At 49.8% G+C, this 15,249-nt stretch overlaps 1 protein-coding gene across 1 annotated transcript in view; it reads left to right on the top strand.

Annotated features, from left to right (window-relative positions):
• The first annotated feature begins 239 nt into the window (after window positions 1-239).
• Window positions 240-15,249, top strand: part of RTN3 (reticulon 3) — a 43,344-nt gene continuing 28,334 nt past the window's right edge. Inside the window, exon 1 of the mRNA XM_006270760.4 lies at window positions 240-443. Within this exon, the coding sequence (XP_006270822.1) occupies window positions 314-443 (130 nt within the window). The 5' untranslated portion in view covers window positions 240-313. The remainder of the gene's footprint in view (window positions 444-15,249) is intronic.

Below are 15,249 nucleotides of genomic sequence, written 5' to 3'. Positions count from 1 at the left end.
GAAATCTTGCGCATGCGTAAACCGCCCTACTCCCCCGACGCTCCACTGCGCAAGCGCACCCAGGCGAAGGTCTGTTCACTAGGCGAACGCGCGGGATCGGCCGTTGACGCCTGCGCGTTGGGGGCCCGCGTCGCGCTTTCCGATACGCATGCGCAGGGGCACCGCCCCTCCGCCCGCGCTTGCGCAGTGTGCCGCCACCGCCCCCCTCCGCGTCGCGCACGCGCCCTGCGCCGCTGTCCCGGCTGCCTGTCAGTCGCTGTCTGCCCGTCGAGTGGGTCGGACGCGCCTTGCCTGGGTTCCTGCTGCCGCTGCCATGGCCGACTCCGCCACCCAGTCCCCCTACATCTCCTCCTCCCTCGGGGGGGGGCTCTCCGAGCCGGGCAGCGGCCCCAGCCCCGCGGGCGGCCGCGACTGCAAGGGGGGCGGCTCCCCGCCCTGCGCCGGTAAGGGCCGGGACAGCCCCGGGGAGGAGCGGCTCCGGGGGGAGGGGGCTTGAAATAGCCCGGGGCTCCGGAGGGAGGGGGCTTGAAACAGCCCGGAGCTGTAGGGGGAGGGGCTTGGAACAGCGCGGGTAGGGGGCCTGGAACAGCCTTGTGAGGGGAGCAGCGCCGGGGGGAGGGGCTTGGAACAGCCTGGACCTCTCCAGGGAGGGGCTTGGAACAGCGGGGGAAGGGGAGCAGCTGGGGGCGTGTCTTGGAACAGCCTGCGGTTCTTGTGGGGGGGCTTGGAGCAGCCTGAGGGGAGGGAATAGCTGGGGGAGGGGTGCTGGAAGAGCCAGGGGAAGAGGAGCAGGCGGAGGGGGGGTCCTGGAACAGCCCTGGGGGAGCATCACCTAGGGAAGGGGCTGGGGTGAGCGCAGGGCCCAGGACCAGGGCAGTTTGCATTGCGCACTGGTGCCCCGCACGCGCTGGGGGAGTGTCGCTGGGCAGGCCCTGGATCAGGGCTGGGCAGATGGCGGTGCAAGGGGGCAGGGATCTGGGTGTGTGGATGGACGGGTGGGGGTGCATCATGGCAGGGCGGGGATCAAGGTACCCCTGTCCGAGCCCAAGGGAGGCGGCGGGGAGGCGTCTTCTGGTCCCCAAGACATCAGGGTACCACGCGCCCCCACACACACCTCCGCTAGAGCTGGTGCGAGATGAATGCTTCACCGTCCCCCTCTTCCCCCCTCCTCCTAGCCACTGAGGGCAAGTCTATTTATCTCCTTGCGGAGGGTGGGGTGGGAATAATCCACTGGCTGAAGGTCTTCCAGGGCAGGTGGCTGTGGGGGAGGGGGGTGGCAGGGCTCCGTTCCATTTCTGCTGCAGCCTTTTCCCTTTTGTTGAGTGACAGCTCGATAAATGGAGCGTGTGGGGGGGAGAGGGACAAGTGGGGGGAAGCTGATCAGACAAAGCAGGGGCTGGTTCCTTCGCTCCCTGTCCAGCGGGGCTGTTCTTTCCTCCCCATTGTGCGTCTGCCAGGCTGCCTTTCCTGCAAAGATCTGCAGTGCAGATGCCTCCATGGGGGGGGTGTGGGGGGGAGGGAAAAAAAAGCAGGTGACAGCTCTTAAAGGAGCCAACCCACTTCAAGAGGGGGAAAAAACCCTTCTCCTTGTGCATCTCAGACAGGGGAGGGGAAGCAAAGGTTCCCTTTCAGTCTGTAGTCCTGGCTTTGATGTTGCTTTGTCATAGCCAGGCTCTTCTGGGCAGAGCGATCTATCAGCCTGGCCTGGTTTGCATGTGTGTGCGTGCGTCTTCGCTGCATGTAAATCAGGAGGCTGGAGATGCTGACAGCCCATTGAAATTCCCAGCGAGTCTGTTCACTCCAGAGGGTCTGTCCTCCTGCTTTGCTCTCCAGCCGTGCAGGTTCTGTAGGGTCAGGAGTGGGGGAGTGGAAATCAGCCCATCTCCAGGGTTGGACTGGGAGTGGGGACTCTGGAGTACCTTGTTGCCTCTCCCTGATTGACTCAGTGTCCAAACTGTGTTGGGATAAATGCGGGTATAACTCAGCAGTTGGCCACGAATCACCCATGGGACCCATTGAAGTGGTCTCTGGGCCTTATTCCTGTTGGGATTGGGTAGTCCTTTCTATACATAGGGTCTTGGCATTCAGCTGGAGATGGGGGTCCTCTTTGGTGCTCCCTACTGCAGTGGGTCGGCCATCTTTGCTGCTAGCCGTCACCTCTTCGATGGCTGGAGGCTGGAATACTGATCTAGAAGGACATAGAGGGTAAATCTCTCCTGTGCTATTGCATCCCCAGGGATATCTGGAAACAAGAGGGTTAAATCTTTATAGCAGTGGGCACAAAAAAAATATTGTTTGTATATCTGATCGCAGCTCTAGAATCTCACTTCCCAGGACAAAATCTGTCTCCAGTCTTGGCTAGTTTGTCTTTTGGGCTTCATTAAGAAGCAGAGACACCACTGTGGATTTTAGTGTCTCTTGCCTGGTGAGAGGTGTGTGTGTGTTCATGCTGATTAGGCCTGAATTTGGGATGTCAGACAACTGATTGGAATCTGTGGCCATGTCTCCATGGTCCCCCTTCTTGATTACACAAGACCTCCTCAAAAGTGGAGGGGTCTTGGTGTGGCTGTGGGTGCCCACCCCATGCCATGCTCATCTTCTTTCTCAGAAGAGGTCCAGAAGCAACAGTGGTGGGGGGGCTCGGGACCACTTTGAGTCACTGACTTTTGGCATGACTGAGTGGGTGTCACTTATTCCATCATTGGCAGCCTCCCTGGGATTGGGTGGAAAACCATATAGACCTGGCCAGTGCTTCCCATTGGTTCCTAGCATCTACAAGACGAGACCTGCCGTTGAGGTGACACTTCAAGTATATCATATAATCGATTCCCGCTGAGTCAGTCAGTCGAGCCGGTTCAGGTTTCATCCCTGGTACTGGCGTCTCCTGTCTGTTGGGATTGTCTCAATCCTGCAAATGCCCCTCTTCCCCCTTCTAGCCCAGCCAATGGCTGCCTTATTGCTGCCCTTGTCTTATCGCTGTCTCCTGAGATTTGAGATAAAATTTGTGGCGTTGCTTTTTCAGTGACACAGCGGGAAATGAAATGTCTGCTCAGCATGCTTTATTTCAGAGGCAATAGCCTTCCCTTTCTCCAAATGATTGCTTCCTCCCACCCCACACACACTTTTCTTCCCCAAGGTTCATGGGGGAAAATATCAGAGAACTGCTGTCTGTAGTTGGATGCTAGAATTGAGGGGAACAGCACAGCTTAGTCTGGATCCCCAGGGCTCCTGGGTCCTTCTGTAACCTTGAGCAAAGTTCCCTTCCCTTATCTCCCCTCACCCCTCCCCTTCCAGCTGTCACATTGTAGGCTAAGGGGTATTCCTCTCTATGGCACAACAAGGCCTGTGATTGCAGCCAGGGATTTCATTCTGCTGCAATACAAAAGCCCATCAGAAGGAAATGGCTGGCTCCCAGCCCACCAGGGGAGCCAGCTTTATCCTTTCTTGGGCTCCAGGAAAGAGGGAGATTTGAGACGAATGTGAGCGCTGGGGTTAGGACGCCCTGCGCTTGTAGATATGCTGGAACAGTGCCATACAAATGGAGCAGTGATTCTCAACAGGACTGCTGTAGCACCCTGAGGTGTCATGAAATCCATTTAAGGTTGCTGGGCTGAAATAGCCCCATCAGGTATGTCTGCACAGTCGCAAGATAAACCCAGGGATTTCAAATAGGAATCCACAGTGTCCAAACCTTCCTGCCCACTTATGGTCTTTCTGAACTCCTTGCAATAGAAGAATTGCTCTAGTATTTTTTCCGTAGTTAAAAAAAAAACAGATGAGTGAAAGCTGTGGCCTGGCATATTTAGACTCAAGGTGGGTGCCTTGAGTCTAATGAGGGTGAGAACTGACTTCTCCCTCACCACCACTGGCTTTCTGCAAAGAGCAAGCCTACAGTTGCAGCATGAGCTTCAGAGCAGAGACATGGGGAGGTTAAGAAAGGGACTGCCTTTGACCCAGAGACTTCTCAGCAGCTTTTTGTCTCTGTCACTAGCTATCATGAGAGCAGGGACCGGGATTGCTCATTTCAATTGCAATTGCAGCATTGCCTCATTGCTCATCTCTTTATCAGAATAAAGCAGCTGCAGCCCACAGCTTTGCCACGGGTATTGTATAGGGAGGGATTGTACATTGCTCTTTGTTGCCTTGCCAAAGGGTTCTGGAGCCTGGCAGCATCTTGAATAAATGCGTTGCATCAAAGCAGGGTTGCAGCCATGCTGCCAAGACTACCGACAGCCTCTTTATATCCACCTTCCTCTTGAGCAGTGGAAAAACACATCAGGGCTGGTCCCAGACAGATACAGATCGATTCAGCTCTGCAGCTTGGAAGATCGAAATGATGCAGCATCCTCCCAAGGAGAGTGAGCATGTCTGGGCTCCGCTCCAGCATGCTCTTCGGGGCAGACATGTTCCCAGCCCACACTCCAAAGTCAATCAGAAAAAGATGTCCTTCAGCTTGTTTATAGGAAGCTATGAGCAGCCTGATACGATGCTAGGTAGAATGATTGTTACACCCAGGATGTCTCTAGGAGCTTTTATTTTATCCAGAGAAGTAGTCCAAGAGAAGCCAAAGTAAATTCCTCCAAACTGTATGCAGGTTTCTTGGGCTATTATCCATCAGGCCACGTGACCAAAAGCAGCTACATACAGCAGACAATACACAGACATGCTGCCCCGGGTGGTGGAGACTCGGGCCCCTCAGAATCCATCTTCATGGTCAAGGCAAGTTGCAGACTGCTCCCCTGCCCAGCCATGCCTTGGTGTGGAGGAGTTTTATACCCTTCAGGTTCAAATGTCTGTATTCCTGCCCATTTCTCTGAGAGAACAATCTGTTGGCTAATGGAGTAGGGAGCAGGAAAACTGAGTCACGACTTGTGTACCTTGTTCTTTCCTGGGGGCACCTTATTAGTGTTGGGTGTGATTGCTAGCTGATGCATCTCAGCTCCCTTGAAACTCCCTCACCATCCACCTTCTCTCTCATATTAATTATTGTGGTTCAGACTGAACTGCTTCTGGGAGCATAAAATCTGGGGAGGAGGAAGGTAGTGACACCCTCAGCACAGAAAAAGGTGAGGGGTTTTCAGGGCTCCCGAACACAGTCAAGTATTCAAAGTGAAAAGAATGAAACGTGTAGACTTGCTGAGCACATGACAGCTTTACATAACACTCCTCACCCACCTGCCCTAATTTATTTGGGATGGAAAGTTGCCAGGGGCTCCCTTGGCCTTCCCGTTTTGGGCTACAATATCCCATATTCCTGTCTACAAACATACACAGCTCCACCTGAGAACAGCCATTGGGAGATGCTTCCAGTGCTTTCTTGGCTGTAAGCCCTCTACTATCTGAATTTATCCATTGACCTCAGCTTTTTCTTTGCCAATATAATGGTCCTGTTTTAGCCATGGTGGTCCAGGGACCATGCACAAAGTGAGGTCTGCTTGGTAATATCTCTTGTTGGTCCAAATTTGTAGTGGAGATGATAGGCAAGCTGTTGGACACCTAGTATAAGTCAAGACAGAAATATCTGCAGCCTGCGTTGAATCTAAATTACAATGACTGACTGTTGTTCAATCCTGTTAGGCTAACAGAATTAATCCTTTTAAAATGGGAAAATCTGTGAAGCAGAGAAGCTGTGAGAATGGCAATGCAGCGGCACCTGCCTCAAGTCCATGGTGGCTGGTGTTCAGTAAAAGTGTAGATATTTGTTCCCAGGCCTGTCTTTTTTCCTCCTGAAGGTTTTTTGTAGGATTCCCTCTGAGGACAAAGATGGAAGGGTCAGGGATGAACTTGGGTTCTGCAGAGTGTGTCCTTTGCCTGGTGAGCAGGCATTTCTGTCCCTTACTGTTGACCTTCCACAGCTGAAACACTCTCTGGGCATTACTACCATGTAGATCAACTCCTCTTGGCTTCTCCACACACACCCTCATCTGGGATGGTTCAGACAGGGTTGATCCTACCTTAAGCAGGGAGTCGGACTAGGTGTGGCGTCCTGAGGTCCTTGTCAGCCCTATTTTTCTATGATGCTGCAAGGGATCCACAATTTATCCCAGTAACCAAAATCAGGCCTTTGATTATGGGCCTGAGACTGCTTACAAGAACTATGATGCAGGTTTTGTCATCAAGGTGGGAACTCGTCACACCAGCTCTGGTTGTAGCTATCAAACAAGTCTATGGAGCCACTGATCAAAACATGGTTCTAACCTTTTAAGACCCCCCCCACCACCACCACCCTTCCCCTAGCTAGCCCCTGGACTCAACATGTAGAATTACATTAAACTACGGCTGTTACATGGACAGGGGACAATGTGGACAGTCCACCTAGAAATCTCTATGGGGGAAACTGTGGGACTTGATTTATTGGAACAGGAGTCCAGATAAGCATTAGACAAAAGACGATTTACAAGGTAGCGTCCATGCAAGGAGTTAAACCCTCAAGGTTCCTTCCAGCCCTCGTAGCTTAGTGGAAACCAGTTGTGTCAAACAAAGTGTAGAAGGGGCATCTTCCACTCTGTTTGGCACTGAGGAATCATAGAGAAGCCGGGATTGAAGGGACTTCCAGAGGTTGCATCAAGTCCAACTCCCTGCCTGAGGCAGGACCCTCCTTATCTAAACCATCCTATACAAATCCATCATCTAAACTTTTAGCAAAACTACACAGTCAACCGTGACACAAGACACAACCCCCTGTCACAAGTAAAGCAGAGGGTGTCCCCGTGATCTGGAGTTTTGGGCCCCGTGCTTCAAGAAAGGTGTGGAAAGATTGGAAAGAGCCCAGTGGAGAGTGACAGAAATAATTAAGAGGAAGCAGGACCCACGGGGAAAGGCTAAAAGAACAAGGGTTACTTAGTCTGGAGAAGAAAAGACCAAGGGCAGATTTGATAAGTCTTTGGTATCTGGAGGGTGGTTATGAAGATGATGGAGATAAACTACTCACTGTGGCTGTAGGGAACAGGACTAGGAGCAATGGACTCAAGCTTCAACAGAGGAAATTTTAGGTTAGAGAACGAGGAAGATCTCTCTGGCTATGCGAGTGGTCAAGCATTGGAACAGGCTGCCTAGAAAAGTTGTAGACTCTGCATCCTCCATTAGATAGACACTTGAAACATAGAAAACGAGGGTTGGAAGTGACCTCAGGAGGTCGCATCAAGTCCAACCCCCTGCTCAAAGCAGGACTATCCCCAACTAGATAATCCCAGGCAAGGCTTTGTCTACCCAGGTCTTAAAAAACCTCCAAGGATGGAGAGTCCACCACCTCTCTAGGTAGCCTGTTCTAGTGCTTTATACTCCCTTGGTGAGAGAGGTTTTTCTTCATATCTAACCTCAACTTCCTTTGCTGCAACTTGAGCCCATTGCTCCTTGTTCTGTCATCTGCCACCACTGAGAACAGTCCAGCTCCATCCTCTTTGGAACCACCCTGCAGGGAGTTGAAGCCTGCTGTTGAATTCTCATTCAGTCTTTTCTTCTCCAGACTCAGGCACAGTTCCCTCGGTCTCTCCTCCTAAATCACGTCCCTCAGGCCCCTAACCATTTTTCTTGCCCTCCACTGGAGGACTCTCTCCAATTTGTCCACATCCTTTCTGAAGTGGGGAGGTCCAGAACTGGACACAGTACTCCAGATGTGGCCTCTCCAGTACCGAATAGATGGGAAGAATCACTGCCCTTAATCTGCTAGCAACACTCCTGCCAATGCAGCCCAGTATGCCGTTAGCCTCTTTGCAACAAAGGCACACTGCTGGCTCACACTCACTTGCCTGGGATGTTTTAGTCAGGGTTGATCCTGTCTTGAGCACTTCATGAGGTCTCTTCCAGCCCAACTTTCCTGTGACTCATGATACCTGGAAATAGACTTGTTTTCCAAGTCCATATGAGGCTAATGAAATTGTCTTTGCATTACCACGCACGCTTCAGAGTTGCTTAAACCAGCTTCCATCATGAGAAGAGCTGTATTGTGACCTCAGAAGCTTCCTCTACCCCAGACGGCTTCACTTCAATCACTGGCTGTTACACTTCTGGCTCACGGAAAGCCCCCATTTACATCCCTCTTTCTTCTACTGGGTGAGGCTTAGATGCAGAAAAGTGACATGATACAGTGGTAGCCAGGCAAGGTAGAGGGATTTTCTTTGGTGCTGAGAACATTATTGCTGAAGACTTTGGAAGCCTGACCGTAAAGGCGTTGGGATATTTTGAACGGAGCCTGTATTCCCACACGCTGGCTGGAATTCAGTGGAATGGGTGCCTTCGTGACAAGCTGGACCTCCATGACCCCCCTCCTTAGCACCAGTTAGTGACAAGACTGTTAGCAGTAGTGGCCGTGCTTCCAAGTCATCTCCTCTTAGGCAAGTTGCATCCTAATCACCATCTTGTGATGCAGAGGAGCAATCCACAGCCTTTTTCTTGCGTGGGGTGGACAGAGGAGATGCCTATCAGAATAATAGCTTCCACCTGCAGTCATTCTGAAGCCATCCCAAACAGGTCTCTGCCTGAGCTGTCTGCTGCTTCTTGTGTCCTTGTCATGCACGAAATGCTTTTCTAGAATCATGCACCTACGAGGCATTTAGTGGATTCATTGGAATGTGATGGGCCGTGATGTGAACGCTTCTGCTATGGCCATTGTGGTAGTTGGAACATCCTCCTACCACTGCTGAGTTTGGGGAAGAGTCCTCCAAAGACCACGTTCCCAAGGGTGGTGTGTTGACCCCTGGAGTAGACTTATGGGTCTGAGTAGATTTAAATTTGCCCTGGAGTAGATTAAGAGGCTGGAAGGTTTCTTTCGACAGCCCCCATTCTCTTTCAAAGCAAGCCCTATATTAAAGCAAATATAAAATGTGGTTATTAGAATTATCCCGTTACAAATATTGCTAGCTAATAAACAATATGATGTATATCTAGATGTGTGATTCTCAGTCAGGATGCCCATTAGATGTACAAACATGACTCGCAAAGTAAATCCAGAGACTTCAAGTAAGACTTCACAGTGTTTTAAAAAAATCCTGACCTGTTGTGGTCTTTCCAAGCTCTTTGCCATAGGACAATTGTTGTATTACTTTTTCCGTAGTCAAAACATGAGTGAAAACCAGGAGCTGGCATTTTCTGAGGGTACCTCAAGGCTAAAAGTTGAGAGCTGCTGATCTAGATATGCTGTTTTCCTCCAAGCAGGAATAAGCCATTTTACAACTCCCTACTTCTTATCCCAAGAATTTCTAACTGGTAGTCAGCCTGTCTTAAGACTGGCTAATTTTTTCAAGAAACTTCTCTTCCTTATCACTCAGTCCCTCTTACATTATCTCCCTTAGCCTCACTCACCCTAATGTGTCCTAACTTAAAGTTAACAGCTAAAAGCCCTACCAAAGTAGCTATATTGGAAGCGAAAAGGTTTCAAACTCAACACAAAGATCTACACCATGTCTCTGAACCTGAAGGGCATGTACTATTTCAGGGCTGGGGAAACCAGCACTGCTTCCTAATGAACCTTCCATCCCAGAGAACCGGGGGCGCAGTCCAGGAGCTTCAGGCATCGGGCAGAATCAAGCTTCTATGATATGGCAAAGCAGAATTTAAGTAGTGTGAATGGGAGACCTCAAACCAGCCTCTTTGTTTGCAAAATTCAAGCAGCAGCTGCGTAGCTGAGAACTGGAAGGAAGCTGTTGAGACTTTATCTTGTAGCCGGCCTTGTGACCACGTCCACTATCAGCGTCCATCTAAGCTCACAAGTGCAGTTGCCTGTGTATTTAGCTTCCGCCCTTCTCTGAAGTAGCTTCAGACCCAATAAAGATGAACTGCCTTGGGTGTTAAAGATGACAACATAGGTATGGAGGTCAGCTTTCTCTGAGATCCTATATCAAGCCACTGAGGGTGTGGATAAAAGAGCTATGCTGCTTTAAAGGTGTGCACCTTGGTGCCTACAAGCGTGAGGCTCATCTGGTGTAACTGCTATCTATCTACTCCTATCCCAGGCTAAGTGAAGCTAAAGTGTGCTGACTTTGCCGCCTTTAACTCGGGGCTTCACTGTAGTGGGTTAGCTTCCCTTGATTTACCGCTGAATGAAAAGTGGTAAATTCTTTCAGGTGGGTCTTGCTGCGGGATAGAGTGGACAGAGGCTGCTGGTCCCACAGGTCAGCTGACCTGCAGTAAGGATTATCACTTGGGTTTCTGCCACCCAGTGCGTATATCGCACAATTAAGTGATTAATTGTGCAATCAATTTAAACTGGCCGTGGGCAAAGGAATCGTTGCACCATAAAAATGTCCCTCTGGCTATAAAAAGAGCTAACTGGCTATAGAGTTAGTGCTTGAAAATGTATGTAGTATTATAGCTGGTTTCTAGCCAGTTTTAATTTGAATGTGTGGAGGGCACCACTGCAGCTGGGGGTCTTTGACATTTATTTTGGGATCCTCCCCTCTGAGTCCTTTCTCCATCTCCAGCGGGAGCCCAGAGTAGCCTAGTTGTTGAACATATGGCTTTGGAGTGTACCTGTAGACTTGGGGGGAGAATGTGCTTTAGGACCCATTACTGTGATGGGTCCTTCTACCCTGAGCTAGAATCCTAGAGAAGTTGGGCTCTTGGAGCTCTCAGGAAGTCTCATCTAATCCAGACCCCTGCTGAAGCCAGGACCATCCCTGTCTACATTGTCCCACACAAGCGGTTGCCCAACTTGCCCTTACATTTCCAAGGATGGAGATTCTAGCACCTCTGTGGGCAGCCTGTTCTGATGCTGGACCACCCTCGGTGAGAAAGTTCTTTCAGTATCCAACCTAGCTTTCCCTTGCTGCAGTTTTAGTCCCCTACTCTAGGATCTGGAGGTACCAAAGTCAGGGTTGCCTTGATGGTTAGGCCAGTGGTTAGATGCCTGCTAAGTCACTTTCTGGACAGAACAGGTGGGGTTTGTGAAGCATGGTGAATTCAGTCCCAAAGCTAGCTGAAACATCTCTCCTTTCTAATCTACCTATCTCTTTACCCAATGCTTCTGTTATCCAGTCCAGGCATAGAACCAGGCTATGCCATATGCACCCTCTTCCTTCTTCTCCTGGCCTGCTCTGTTCTTGGCATTCACACAGTGCTACCGTTCATCGTTCTCTCACTGGAGTCTGCCCCTGAGAAAAGGGGTGGGTGAAGTAAGAGGTAAGACAGGTTAGTCTGGTCGAATATCTTCTCAGAGTTTCATAGCTATGGAAGCTTTGGCAAGAGGTTGCTTGTTCCCCAAGTGCCACCTGGCTGTTTCCACAGGCTGGGAGCTGACTCAGTCGATGGCTATAAATCTTCCCACAACTCAAGTAAACAGATTCTAGCCTAAAAGGGAGCAGTGTAGCTTAGCCCAAAGAATTGGGACCCTTGGATGCTTACTCTGTCCGAGCAACTCACACTGGGGGGCCCCAATGGTCATGTCACTTCCTCACTCTCTTCACAATGTCGGTATCAAAGGGTTCCCTTGAAATTGCAGTGCAAAATTACTTAATATTAAGGCAGCTTTCTGCACGGGGGAAGTGTCTGGGCAAGTATTGCTATTGCGTTGTTCTCTTAAGAGGCATTTTGGCAGCTTTGCCTTCTAGGTCAGGGGATAGTTAGGAGTTGGTGAGGCTTCGAAAGCCTGTGTTTGCTTCATGCAGGTTAGAGTTGGATTGGGTCAAGGGAACCAAGTCTTGGAGTTGGCCTTTCCTAGGATACAAGCCAGTGATTCTCAATCAGGGTGCCTTAAGATCCTTTTAAGGGTGCAGACACCGACATGTGACTCCCAAGATAAACTTGGAGATTTCAAATAGGAATCCGTTGTGTGCAGAATGCTCTGAGCTGTTTTGGGCTTTCTGAGGTCTTTACAACAAAAGAACTGCTCTGCTGTTTTTCTGTTGTCAGGAAACAAGTGAAAGCTAAGACCTGGCATAATCCCAGGAGAGGCCTCGAGTCTAACGAGGTTGACAACCACTCCTATATAATTGGTCACGTGCTTTAGGAATCCTATGTTCATCCAGTGATAAGGTCAGAAGGCTGTGGTTTTCAGGACCTTGTCAGGTGGTAGCTGTAATGGAGGTGGTGTCTTTCCTTAGGCCCTTGCTACATGTTACATATATTACACAATTCACTGGTAAATCGCACAGTAAATATAGACTGACCACATGTGCATATCACACACAATAAACTGGTGAATCATGCAATAAATGTAGACCGGCCACATGTGCAAAATAATATCACAAGATAAAAAATGTCCATTCCAGCTATAAGAAGAGCCAACCCTCTATAAAGTCAGTGCTTGAAAATGTGTAGGAACTCTCTAGCTGGTTTCTATCTAGCTTTAATTTGAATGAATAGTGGGGCCCTTGAAGTCCTAGATGGCTTCCTTTCTCCGTTACAGGCAGCAATAAGAAGATCCGCTCTTACTTTGGTGTGGTAACTATTCAACTCTCATGTAACATAGGAACAGGTACTGGGTGCTGCTCTGGCCACTGGTGGGTGTTGGGCTGAGATGGGAAAGACTCAATTTGGAGATGTCTCTACAACCCATAGGCAGTTGTGAAATGGCGGGTTCCAAATTGGTAGATAAGACACGTCTGTTAGATGAGGTAATAGAGCTTCTGCATTTTTGTCCTGGAAGGCCCAGAATTCAAATGCCTTCTGGGTTTACCATGTCTGATTTGATGAGGGCTGGTAACAGACACTGGGGCAAAATGCAGTTGTAAGAATGCCTAGAGAAGGTACATCAGATGCCATTTACTGGGTCAGACCATAGGTCCATCTTGCCCAGTCTCCTGTCCTGCAGCAGCAGAGTGCAGATGTTGGGAAAGAGTGGACTGGTTCTGACCAGGGGTGTAGGTTGTAGCTGTGTTGGTCTGAGGACATAGGCAGACAAGGTTCTTGGGTCTAATAAAAGATATGGGATTTACCCAAAGAACCTTGTCTGCCTGGTTCTGACCAGGGTTTTTCCCACTGTTCCTCTCCCACTCGCAGCCTCCAGCTTTTAAGGTCTAAGAAGTTCTGATTCAGAGGCCGTGCCCCTCACTCCCGTACTCAATAGCGACTAATGCCCCTCTCCTCCAAGCATGTGTCTGGTCCATTTGTGAATCTGGCTAAACTCCCAACTTTCACGACATCTGTTAGTTTTAAACTTTCTACCTTCTGGTTTCATGTTGTGACCCCTAGTTCTTGTCTGGTGAGAGAGAGTTGGTAATAAATCCGTACTGACTTTCTCTTTGCCATTTTGTACTTTGTAAACCTTCTCATGTCCTTGCTCAAACGTCCCTTCTAAACTGGACAGGCTCAACCTTGTGTGGAAGCCCCTCCATAGCAGTCGTCATCCTTATTGCAGAGAAGGTAGTTCTTGAAATGTTACTATAGCTCCATTGCTCGCGTTCTTCCCATGCCGCTGTCCCCAAGTGCACTTGGCTTGTGCCATTATGGGTCGGTGTGGGGCCTGAGTGCTTACTGAATGGCTAATGGTGGGGGGGGGAAACTTCCAGGGACCTCATGTATATTCATGTGTATGCAAACTCCTGCATCAGTGTAGCTGTCTGTTTGAATAGTGTCTGACCGTGCTGAGAGCACGTTTTCATTGGGTGCTGCCAATGCACTTCCCATGACTCTGAGCGGCGGACATGGCAGCATTTGAGAGAATTGCAAAGCCCTGAAGGAAGCCACATGAATTATACAAGAGCCCCGCTGGTCTCCCGTTTCCCTCATAAAGCAATATTTAATGGGGTGGCAGGGGATCTTTTTCTCAGCAGATGGGAGGAAAAGAAAAAAAATGCCTCGCTTGACTGTTTTTGTAGGGTGCTTCCTATTAAAAATTGCAACAAGGTGAGTGATGCTTATTGAGTTTCTTGCCTCTTCCTTTTGCCAACCTTTCCACAGCCTGTTTGGAGCCTGGTGGTGTCTGTAACTTGCATTTCCTCCTGTCTTTTAAGAGTTGTCGAATTCTCATCCTGTATATTTTCTTTCAGATGCCTTTGTTTCTTCCTCTCAGCCTGTCTCTCTCTTTACGACCTCGCAAGGCAAGTCTGTCACCTTTCTTGTACGCTAATTAAAAAAAGAAAAAGAGAGAAAAGAAAAATGTTGAGAAAGAAGGCTGTAACTTGGCCACAAGGCTTCCTATTGTTCATGATTTATCGCTTGAAAATCACCTGTCCAGAACCTCGCTGTACGTGACGTACGACAGCTGATGGCTAGCAGTCTAGTTCACCCACATAACCAACTCTAGTGGACTCCAGGGACTTGCAGACAAAGATTAAAGAAAATTAGGGCTGGAAGGGACCTCAGGAGGTCACTTCTAGTCCAACCCCTGCTCAAAGCAAGACCACCCCCAACTACATCATCCCAGCCAAGGCTTTGTTTAGCCGGGTCTTAAAAACCTCCAAGGATGGAGATTCCACCACCTCTCTGGATAACCTGTTCCAGTGTTTTATCAGGTCTTCTGCTTCGTTACAGCAGTTATCCAGGATTGCCACCAATGCCAGAGATCTGAGGACCACACGAGCAGGGTTTCCCTGTCAAGGAAAGGCTCCTGAAATTTTCTGGTTTGGGTGAGGTCAGGAGAGATCTTGGCTGTTGAGGAAACCAGCCACCTTGCTCAGTCTTCCAACCAAACGAGGCTGGTGCGAGGGCTGGCTGACCTGTAGCAGGGGTAGCTGCTCCCTTCTCCTGGCGTTTGCTGGGACAGTCAATGCATGTTTCTTGGGTCTACTCAAGCTCAACGCTGGAAAGGGGACCTGACAGTCAGGCAGCACATCAAAGGAGGGTGGACTTGCTAGCTTAATACCCACAAGCCTCTCTGCGACCCTGAGGTCAGGATACTAGCTTAAGCACTGCAGCATGGAGCCCATAGCTACCTCTGTCTTCACCAAGGACTGTGGCCATATGTAGCGCTGTGCCCCATGCCATCGTAGGTTCTGCTCAAGCTTCCTAGTAGAGCTAGCTGGGGGTATGTCTTTGTGAGTTGCAATCATCTCTCCAGATGCGCATGTAAGTCAGAGCTGTGGAGAGGCTGGTAGAAGCTATCAGTGGAGAAACCTGAGGTTGCTGTGGTGTCTGCAGGAGTCTGACATTTCCCAGCATGCAGCAATAAACTGAGCAGAGTTCAGGAAGGCAGCTGGGTGGGGTTTGCTGGAGGAGCCCTGATACCAGCATAGGCCAGGTAGGGCTCTGTTCACTCGCCATTACATCTCATTCCATGCCTGGTCATGGGTGCAGGTCATGCCTTGCAGCAGACAGGCCTCTAATGCACCATAGCTTGCAAAAGAGCCACAGCTATATAACCATGTGTTCATCAGG

Source organism: Alligator mississippiensis, chromosome 15 (genome assembly GCF_030867095.1).
Source record: "Alligator mississippiensis isolate rAllMis1 chromosome 15, rAllMis1, whole genome shotgun sequence".
Lineage (NCBI taxonomy): Eukaryota > Metazoa > Chordata > Crocodylia > Alligatoridae > Alligator > Alligator mississippiensis.
The sequence above is the reverse complement of the archived record's forward strand: the minus strand, read 5'-3'. Positions and strand labels throughout refer to the sequence as shown.